Source organism: Aythya fuligula, chromosome 2 (genome assembly GCF_009819795.1).
Source record: "Aythya fuligula isolate bAytFul2 chromosome 2, bAytFul2.pri, whole genome shotgun sequence".
In the NCBI taxonomy this organism is placed as follows: domain Eukaryota; kingdom Metazoa; phylum Chordata; class Aves; order Anseriformes; family Anatidae; genus Aythya; species Aythya fuligula.
This window is the reverse complement of record NC_045560.1, coordinates 21,703,920-21,713,254: the sequence shown is the minus strand read 5'-3', so window position 1 is coordinate 21,713,254 and position 9,335 is coordinate 21,703,920. Positions and strand designations below refer to the sequence as shown.

At 45.2% G+C, this 9,335-nt stretch overlaps 1 protein-coding gene across 1 annotated transcript; it reads left to right on the top strand.

The window, feature by feature from the left end:
• Nucleotides 1-200: 200 nt before the first annotated feature.
• On the top strand, nucleotides 201-8,582 carry VIM (vimentin). The gene is made up of 9 exons (XM_032181852.1): nucleotides 201-839; nucleotides 949-1,009; nucleotides 4,903-4,998; nucleotides 5,139-5,300; nucleotides 5,745-5,870; nucleotides 6,589-6,809; nucleotides 6,897-6,940; nucleotides 7,348-7,433; nucleotides 7,965-8,582. The coding sequence occupies exons 1-9, from the start codon at nucleotides 295-297 to the stop codon at nucleotides 8,004-8,006; spliced, it is 1,383 nt and encodes a 460-aa protein (XP_032037743.1). The 5' UTR covers nucleotides 201-294; the 3' UTR covers nucleotides 8,007-8,582.
• The last annotated feature ends 753 nt before the right edge of the window (nucleotides 8,583-9,335 follow it).

Sequence of the window (9,335 nt, the reverse complement as noted above, 5' to 3'; positions counted from 1 at the left end):
GGGGCAGCCCCGTCCCCCCCGTCGGCAGCCCCGGGCCCCCGGGAGCCGCCCCCCGCCCCGCTTTGTGCCGCCAGGAGCCCCCCGCCCCGTCTCCCCCCCCCGAGCCGGGCCGTCCCCTCCCCGCGGGCCGGGCGCGGCCATTGGCGGCGGGCGGCTCGGGGCGGGCCCGGCGCCGCCTCAAAAGATGGGGCCCGGCCGGGGGCCGCCGCCCTTCTCCTCAGAGCCTCGCCGCGCCTCAGCTCCCCGCCGGATTACAAAGCCCGCTTCGTCTCCTTCTCCTTCTCCGCCGCCACCATGAGCATCAGCAGCAAGAACTCCTCGTACCGCCGCATGTTCGGCGGGGGCAGCCGGCCCAGCACGTCGAGCCGCTACGTGGCGAGCAGCAGCAGCCGCTACTCGCTGGGCAGCTCGCTGCGCCCCAGCGCCGCCCGCTTCGTCTCCGCCTCGCCCGGCGGCATCTACGCCACCAAGGCCACCTCGGTGCGGCTGCGGAGCAGCATGCCCCCCATGCGGCTCCACGACGCCGTGGACTTCACGCTGGCCGACGCCATCAACTCGGAGTTCAAGGCGAACCGCACCAACGAGAAAGTGGAGCTGCAGGAGCTCAACGACCGCTTCGCCAACTACATCGACAAGGTGCGCTTCCTGGAGCAGCAGAACAAGATCCTGCTGGCCGAGCTGGAGCAGCTCAAGGGCAAGGGCACGTCCCGCCTGGGCGACCTGTACGAGGAGGAGATGCGGGAGCTGCGCCGGCAGGTGGACCAGCTCACCAACGACAAGGCGCGGGTGGAGGTGGAGCGGGACAACCTGGCCGACGACATCACGAGGCTGAGGGAGAAGTGAGTCGGGTTTTGGGGCCGGAGGGGTGCGTTGGGTGGGCGCGTGGGGAGGGCAGGGCAGGGCGTGCCGTGCCGGGCGGCCCCCTCACCGCTGTCTCGCCGCTTGCAGGTTGCAGGAGGAGATGCTGCAGCGGGAGGAGGCGGAGAACACCCTGCAGTCCTTCAGGCAGGTGGGTGCGGGCCGTGTGGGGTGGCTGGGGGGAGGCCGGGGGGCTGCGGCCCCACACAAAGGAGCCGGCGCGGATCTGAGGCGGAGCCGCCCCTCAGGACCCCAGGAGGGTGGGTGGGTGGGGGGGGGCTTTGTCTGGCTGGAGCCCGGCCCGGGTTACAAAAGCGCTGCGGAATCGCTTGGCGAGCCGATAAAAGAGAAAGGGAGCAGCCATCTGCTCGCTCGGCTGAAGGGTATTAATGGTTTCTATGGGATTCACCCAGGAATGCAGATCGGGGCTTTACAGGCCGGGATAATAGCCCGCTTTGTGTCGGGGGGAGGGCGCGGGGGGCTGCATTCCTACCGGGTGTGTAATGTTTTTGGGGGGGAAAGTGTCCGACGGGTGTGGGGCTGAGGTTTTGTACGAGGTAGAGCGTCCTTTCTGCGAACTGCATCGCTTGGTGCCCTCTCAGAACTGCTTCAAATTTAGCCTCTTGTATCGGCGGTGTCTGATCAGAAACAGGCAATTCGTGCCTGGGGTAAGTTCACAGCAGTCAAGTCCGTATTCGTGTGATGCCTGTTAGGAATGTGGTGTTTCATCCCCTGTGAACCAAGGTGTTAATGTAAGAAACAAGCTGCACTGGAGTTCAGTCTCTGTAAGGAAGCTATGATGTTGGCCGGATAATCTAAAACTCAAGCGATGGCCAGAACCAGCTGTGTAGTGTTAAAAAGTTCTGAGCTCAGGCTTTGATTTGCACAAAAACAGCTTTTAGCTTGGGTTAAGCCTTGTTTGGACTGGGAGATATTTAGGAATGTGCCTTCTCAAAACAAGGTATCTTTCCTAAAACTGCTGCATTGCTAGCACTCCTCCTAGCTGGAGCTGACTGCCCAGTATCTCCAGCGCTGACTTAGTCTCAGAGCTCTTTGTAGGCAGTGGTAGATACCAACATTCAGGAAGTCACCATCTGATTCTCAGTATTTCCCTGCCCAAAGCTTCTGACTACACTGTAACTGTGGTCTGAGGGTAGGTGTCTCAATCAGGTAGTGTGGAAATTGAGACACCTACTCTCATTTGGCCTGGCAAGTCCACCCATTCTGCCACCATTCTGGGCTCTGAAGTTTGAAACAACCCAAGACACCATCTTAACTATAGTTGCTCAATTACTAGTGCTAAGTCAATTTAAAGTAGTGTGAAGTTCAATGCAAAACCATTTCTCTTTTTTTGTTCTAGAGAATCTAATCTATTCAGATTCATTCAGTCAAAAGTTCCTTTGACTTAAGGCTAACTTAATCTTGCATAAATATTTGGTGCACTTCAAGGCATGTCTACCTCTGTCTCAAACCGATTAAACTTTGTGAAGGCTCCAGGCTTTCAAGCGAGCTTGGCTTTGTGCGTATCCCATGTTCATTATCCACTTCTCTGCGCTGCAGTGAGGGCTCATTCAGAAGCTCAGCCTCCAGCTGGTCTGTGGCAGCAGTGCAGCTTGAACTGTACCTGTTTAACTTCTAAGGTGTAGCTTATGTGTAAGAACTACAGATCAGTCTGAAGCACTAATGCAGTGATGATATAAATAGTACATGCTAATGAGTATGACTTGAACCAGAATAATACTTAATTTTTACTTTTTTACTTACCAGAGAACAGTAGGTTTAACATCAAGATTTTGAAGACTAAGTATGTTTCAGTATAAGTGGTTCCGACATGTGAAATACAGTTCATACAATGCTGGAGCTGAAACACCCTCTTGTGCTTTCCATTGTGGAAAAAAGTGATTATTAAACCATTATGTTCTGGCACTGGAAGGGTGTATATGCTTAGATTTGGAATGCTTCAGGAGATGCTTCGCTGTTCTGATGATCTTCAAATTTACCTTACTGGAGCAGTTGTACACTTCAGTATTTTAAAAGAAAGTGAACAACTATTTGAACTAGCATGTCCAAAAGCTGCCTACTGTAGACTGTTTAACTGAGAGGTGCTGAATTAAAATTCTAGTTTTCTGAAGAAAAGACACATGAATTTTCACATATGCTGTGGGGTGTTCTACGTAAAATAAACATGGAGGTTCAGTGACTTCTCAGAACAAAAGAGGAATTGTAATTAGTGAGAATTACTGCATTAGTGAGAAAGTTACTGCAGCTTTGTCAACTATTCCAGCAGCAAGGAAAAGAACCTGACCCTATGGCAAGACTATAATGGGTCAGCTTCTGGCTGATGAGAGCTTTTTCTGAAATCAGCAAGCACATTCAACCCTCCTATGTGGCTGACATTAAAGAATCTCTTAGGATAAAATCAATACACAGTTCAATTACTTGTATGCATGACTTAAACCCCGCTTGCTCGGGCTATAAATAGCTTATTCATTTATATGGCTCTCTATCCATCTAGGAAATAGGGAATGCAGAAGTGCATCCAACTGAATAAAAATGAATGTAGTAAAACACATTGCATATTGAATGAGCCTTCAACTTAAGATGCTTTCAATTACAAGTTGCTGAAAGTTCTGTAGTTTTTCAGGTCTAGGAAAAAGTCAGTCTACAGTATTTGTTTTTTTTTTTTTTTAAGATCTTCTGGGAAGTCTTTAAAAGTCTGCCTAATGGTGTAAGCATTAGGTCATAGTCATGTAGCTTCATTCCAGACGGATCTTCAAGTTTTTTGGGGAGGAGAACAAATGATTTAAGGATTTTTTTTCCCTCTGGACTGGAAAACAGAGCCAAGATGAGCTGTGGGTGTACAGCTGGAGTTGGTAGGGAAGTTGCTTCATAACACATCAAGGGGCGTTCTGCTGGGAAAGAACACCAGAGAACTCTTCTGGTGCAAGAACTTAATCCCTAAATGGCAATAATGCAAGCAATGGCTTTCTAGTAGCCTAAAGAAAACAGTTCTATTTTCAAAGGTGCCATACCAGCAAGCACTGCTGATTAAGAATGCTTATGCTCTGGACAAATCCAGAAAGGCTTTGAAGCAGGCTGTGAAAACCTGGGACTTAGGCTAATACCGTAGGAGCACAAGCATGCAGCCGGTATGAAAGGATCGGTCTTCCCCTTTATAAATGAATTGTTTTACTTCCATGTTTAAAATGTAAAAAGTTACCAATCAATGGTTAGGTGTCAGTTATGTTTTGAACGAATTCAAGCTGCTCCCACGTAACATTTATGACATATCTTCTGTTGTGCCTTAAATGAATTTTTGCCGTTGATTAAGACTATCTCCGTCCAGCAAAAGGTGGAGTCTTTGCCAGCTAACTTGAGGGTGTAGGCAGCAATGACTAACTCAATTTGTGTTTTGTCCTCATACCTTCTTTTTCTCAGGGGAGATCTGGCGAACTACTTGTGGTAGTGCTGGCCTGCAGTTCCTATATATTTTTCTAGCTTTAGCCATGTTTTCAAGCTGTGGTCTGTGGACCCAAGGGGCTGTACAGTTGGCTACTGAGGAGTCCATAGGAGATAAACAAGAAGTTAAGCTCCCTGCTAGGCATTTGGGCACATGGGTTACACTTTGAAGCCCCACTGGAAAGGTGGAAGCCTAAAAATTGAAAGACGAACTTGTTTTCAGTGATGTCAAGCTAAAAGAGCTTAGCACTCACTTGTAACCTAGGTATGTGCTGTATCTTTGAGCAGGGTTTACATCCACCATGATCTGTGTGCTCTTGGTTGTGGTTAGCAATGCCATAGCAAAGGTGACATCTTCTTATACTGTGTAGCTACCAAAGTTGTGATAAAGGTGCATATAATCGTTTCTGAGGCTGAGGTAGGAGTTGGCAAAAAGGTGGAGGTTTTTCGCTGGTCTTGATTTCATCTTGTCTTGCCAAGGAACTTGGATGTAGGAAGAGTCTGTGTGCTACTGAACTTGCCATAGAAGATTCCATGATATGACAGTTCTGTAAGATTGCTAATTGGTCTTCTCTCTCTCATCAGGATGTTGACAATGCCTCTCTGGCACGCCTTGATCTTGAGCGCAAAGTTGAGTCCCTGCAAGAAGAGATTGTCTTCTTGAAGAAGCTTCATGATGAGGTAAGCTGAACAATGAGGTCTGTGATTGTGTGCTGTTGGTCAAGTGGGCGAGCAAACTCTTTGCTGGTTCTGGCCCAGGGTCCTAACCTATATGTTGTGTATATTGTTAGATATTAACCGAGTGTCTGTTTCTCTCTAAGGAAATCCGAGAACTGCAGGCCCAACTCCAGGAACAGCACATCCAGATCGATATGGATGTTTCCAAGCCTGATCTTACTGCTGCCCTGCGTGATGTTCGCCAACAGTACGAAAGCGTTGCTGCTAAGAATCTTCAGGAAGCTGAAGAGTGGTACAAGTCCAAAGTAAGTAAAATCTGTTGCTGGATTGTTCAGATCCAGCAGGCACTCAAATCAACTTCAGCTAACAGCTTTGCTGTTTGTTTTGGACACTAGTACAGCTATGGAACAGGGTAGTCTTTAAACACCTGGTCTGTGAAGAGCTGGAAAAAAATCAATGTTTGCTGTAAACACAGCATTAAACTAAAGGGTGTATATTTCTATTCTGGTAGCTGGAGGCAGCTGTTGATGATATACTGGAGAAAAAAATAATGAATGGGTGAAAAGATGATGAAAAGATGGGAGACATTAATAATCCTATAGAAATAGGAAGACATTTTATGTGTAATGTTGAACTGTTTCAGGTGTTAGGACTTGAAATAGTTTCAGCTGCCTCCAAATTGTGTCCAAAAATAGTCTGTTAAACCATTTCTGTTGAAGTGTTTTGCTAACCAAACTGGGGATTTCCAGTTTGCAGATCTCTCTGAAGCTGCTAACAGGAACAATGATGCCCTGCGTCAGGCCAAACAAGAAGCTAATGAATACCGCAGACAGATTCAGTCTCTCACCTGCGAAGTTGATGCCCTTAAAGGAAGCGTAAGTAGAAGACAGTGATTGTCAGGATGTTCTTTCCACTACAGCTTTAAGCACTGTGCTGTAGCTCAATGGATAGATGTGACTACAGCTGATCTCCCATGCAAGACAGCAGCACACCAGTACTCCTGGAAAAAGATGCTTTGGGTTCCATTTGCCTGCATGTGCTACAGTGCACTAGTCAGATTGATACACTGAACTAGTCTGTCTTCGGGTATAAAAAATACAAAAGGAGTTCATACTCTTGCCATAATATTCACTGTTCGTATAATGCTTCCTGAGAGTGTTTATCACTTGTCTGTCAGGTACAGCTGAAGCTATACAAAAAGCCTGAGGCAGTAGTAGGGAAGAGGTGCAGATCTTGCTGTTGCTGGAAGCTGATTGCCTGAAAGGCTGGCTTGAAATAGATCTAACTACATCTGTAAATCCCCTCACTGAGTACTTTGTGTGCTGACTTGTAGTGCAAGTGTTAGACTTACTGTAAGGGTTTGCTTTGCTACCTGGTAGAACAAATGTGGCACACCTCTGATCAAGCAGTAGAATAACACCCTGACTTTTCAAGGGGAGGATAAGGAGACACATCTAGGATGTGCCTGGGCATTTTCAGAAAGGACGCTAATGTAATTCAGCTGTCCTGTTCGTTCTTGAAATCTTACAGGCCTTGAGGGTGGGGAGGAGTGGATGAACTGTAGCAGTGCCTTATCTTGTTATTCTCTTCCAGAATGAATCCCTGGAGCGCCAGATGCGTGAAATGGAGGAGAATTTTGCTCTTGAAGCTGCTAACTACCAAGACACTATTGGCCGTCTGCAGGATGAGATTCAGAACATGAAGGAAGAAATGGCTCGCCATCTTCGTGAGTACCAGGACCTGCTGAATGTAAAGATGGCTCTTGATATTGAGATTGCCACCTACAGAAAACTGCTGGAGGGAGAAGAGAGCAGGTAAAAATCCCATGCAGACACTTCTCTAAACAGTAATTGATAGAAAATAGTCTGTACCAGTGTCTGATTTGATTCTTTTTTCTTCAGGATTAACATGCCTATTCCAACCTTTGCTTCTTTGAACCTGAGAGGTAAGCCGCTTCACTTTGTTCATTGCTGGGAGCCTTTTCTTTAGCACAAGTCTTAAATAGTTCATTGAACTCTAGTGTTTGAACTGGTATAAATGCATGTGTATGAATATTCTTACATAAAACTACAATGTTTGCACTTAACCTTGGATGGGAGGAGGTACTTTGTTTCTGGATGCAGGCATTACAAATACTGGTACCTAGCAAGTGATTGCTTTAGATTTCTGCTGAGATTCTTTAGGAGGAATAAGATGAGAATAAGGAAGATGAGTTTTTTTTTTTTTTTTTTTTTTTCATTCAAAGAGCAGAAGACTTCCCACTATACTAGATTGGGATTCTGAAAGTGCATCCTAAACTGTTATTCCTCATTTCTTCATCTAGATTATTAATAATATATTTTTCTTCTGCAGAAACCAACATTGAGTCTCAGCCAATGGTTGACACTCACTCAAAGAGGACACTTCTAATTAAGACTGTGGAAACTAGAGATGGACAGGTTGGTAGTAACTTCTGGCTTTATTCCTGGGTTTATTCCTAGCACGGCTGGCTACTTTGTACAGTGCTGTAACTTGGGCTGCTGGTCAGTGCAGTGTGTATGTGGTAGTGAGTATTGAGGAGAGCAGCATCTGGGGCAGTCCAAGCTGCATGGTTTTACATGCAGATGTAGCAAATGGATTTTCAAGGAACAGATCACAAAATTCATCTGAGAGTAAAAACTTGAGTAGCTGCCAGTTTGCTGTTTAGAGAGGATTTTAAGTTCAGATGAATTAGCAGTTCTCAGAAGAGACTTCCACCACCACCAGGGAAGAAGTGGCACTAAACCAGAAATACTAACTAGAGGCAAAGCACTGTTTTCAGACCAAGTCAAAGTTTAAATGATTTCTTCACCCCATTAACCAACTAGACCTCCTCATTTATAAGTGATGGTTGATATCTGTTTGTTCATTTCTGTGCTGCTAGTTCCAATTCTAACTCTTCAACTGTCTTGATACTTAAATTCAACACAAGTATTTATCCTTTTCAACAGGTTATTAATGAAACTTCCCAGCACCATGATGACTTGGAGTAAAGCTGAAGTGAAGATGCAAACTTAATGCAGGAGAAATTCTTACCAGCAAGGTTTAAAAAAGTCCATGTCTTAAAGGAAGAAACAGCTTTCAAGTGCCTTTCTGCAGTTTTTCCATGAGCGCAAGATTATTATGCTAGGAAATAGGTCTTAGATCTTGCAAACTGACTCTCCCTGAAGGATTAGAGTTTACAATGGAGTCTAGTTTACAAATAGCAATATCTTGTGCTGCAATACTGTTTTTAAGTATCTGAATTCAATAAAACTGCTTTTTCCAGCACAGTATGAGCAACCTGTCGCTACTTCAATAAATCTTTGGAAAATGGCTCTTGATGTGTTCTAATTTAACTTCATGACTTTCTGCAAAGCCATAACTTAATGCTGGATTTACTATACGGTTGACGGCTCCAGTACTGGTTGTGTGAAATGTTGTTTTTTCAGATTAACTAGATAAACTGTCTTCCCATTTACTGCTTAGGTTTTGGAACCAACTAAAATGGACTATAACTGGCAGATGCATAATGTATTATGATATTTCTTATCAGTTGAATAAAATGATACTTCAAGCTAATAAAAAAATCTTGCTTTCATATACTATTTTCCTAGTTAACAGGAGCTAAGAATGTTCAAAGTACTTCTAACTAGTTTTATAGGGTCTAGTTCTAATAACTGTGAAATGTTGTTCATGCGAGTCCTTATCTGAGACAGCACCTTTGCAAAGCTAACAGCTGACTTGATGCAGTGACTTCATTTTCCAGGAAAGATTAGTTCCCAAAGGCTTGTCAGTGTTACAGAAGCTCAGATGAAGCCTTCAGCTGGAGTGGTGGCTTGCAGTGGTATTTCAGGGGAACCATAGGAGAAACTTTCCCAGCTGTCACTTGATGCCTGCCCTTTATGAAAGAGCCATAATGCTCCATGTTTTCTGCTGAATATCAGCCACAAGGCAGCAGAAGGGGGAAGAGAAAACTCATGTGGCCTGCTATAGTCCTTTTAGAGGGACAAGTGAGAGGCTGAAGTGAACTATTAGAGAAAATTTATTTTGTGTAGTGAGATACTTTTCAAACTAAAACAATTAGAACAGACTACAGAAGTAACTGATTTGTTCTGCATTGCTCTCCCTGTAAAGCTTGCTGTTTACAAACTTCCAGTCAGATCTAATTTTCATGGGGTGAGTAAATGACAATTGGAGTTGATCACTAAGTACGAATAGCATTAGGTGCTAGTTCAGGGTATTGATGGTAGTTTGAGTACTTGTGAAAATGTCTGTGCAATGTGAACTGATCTGCAGTATTATCAATCCCCCTGCACACACACACGTTTTTTTTTCCCAAA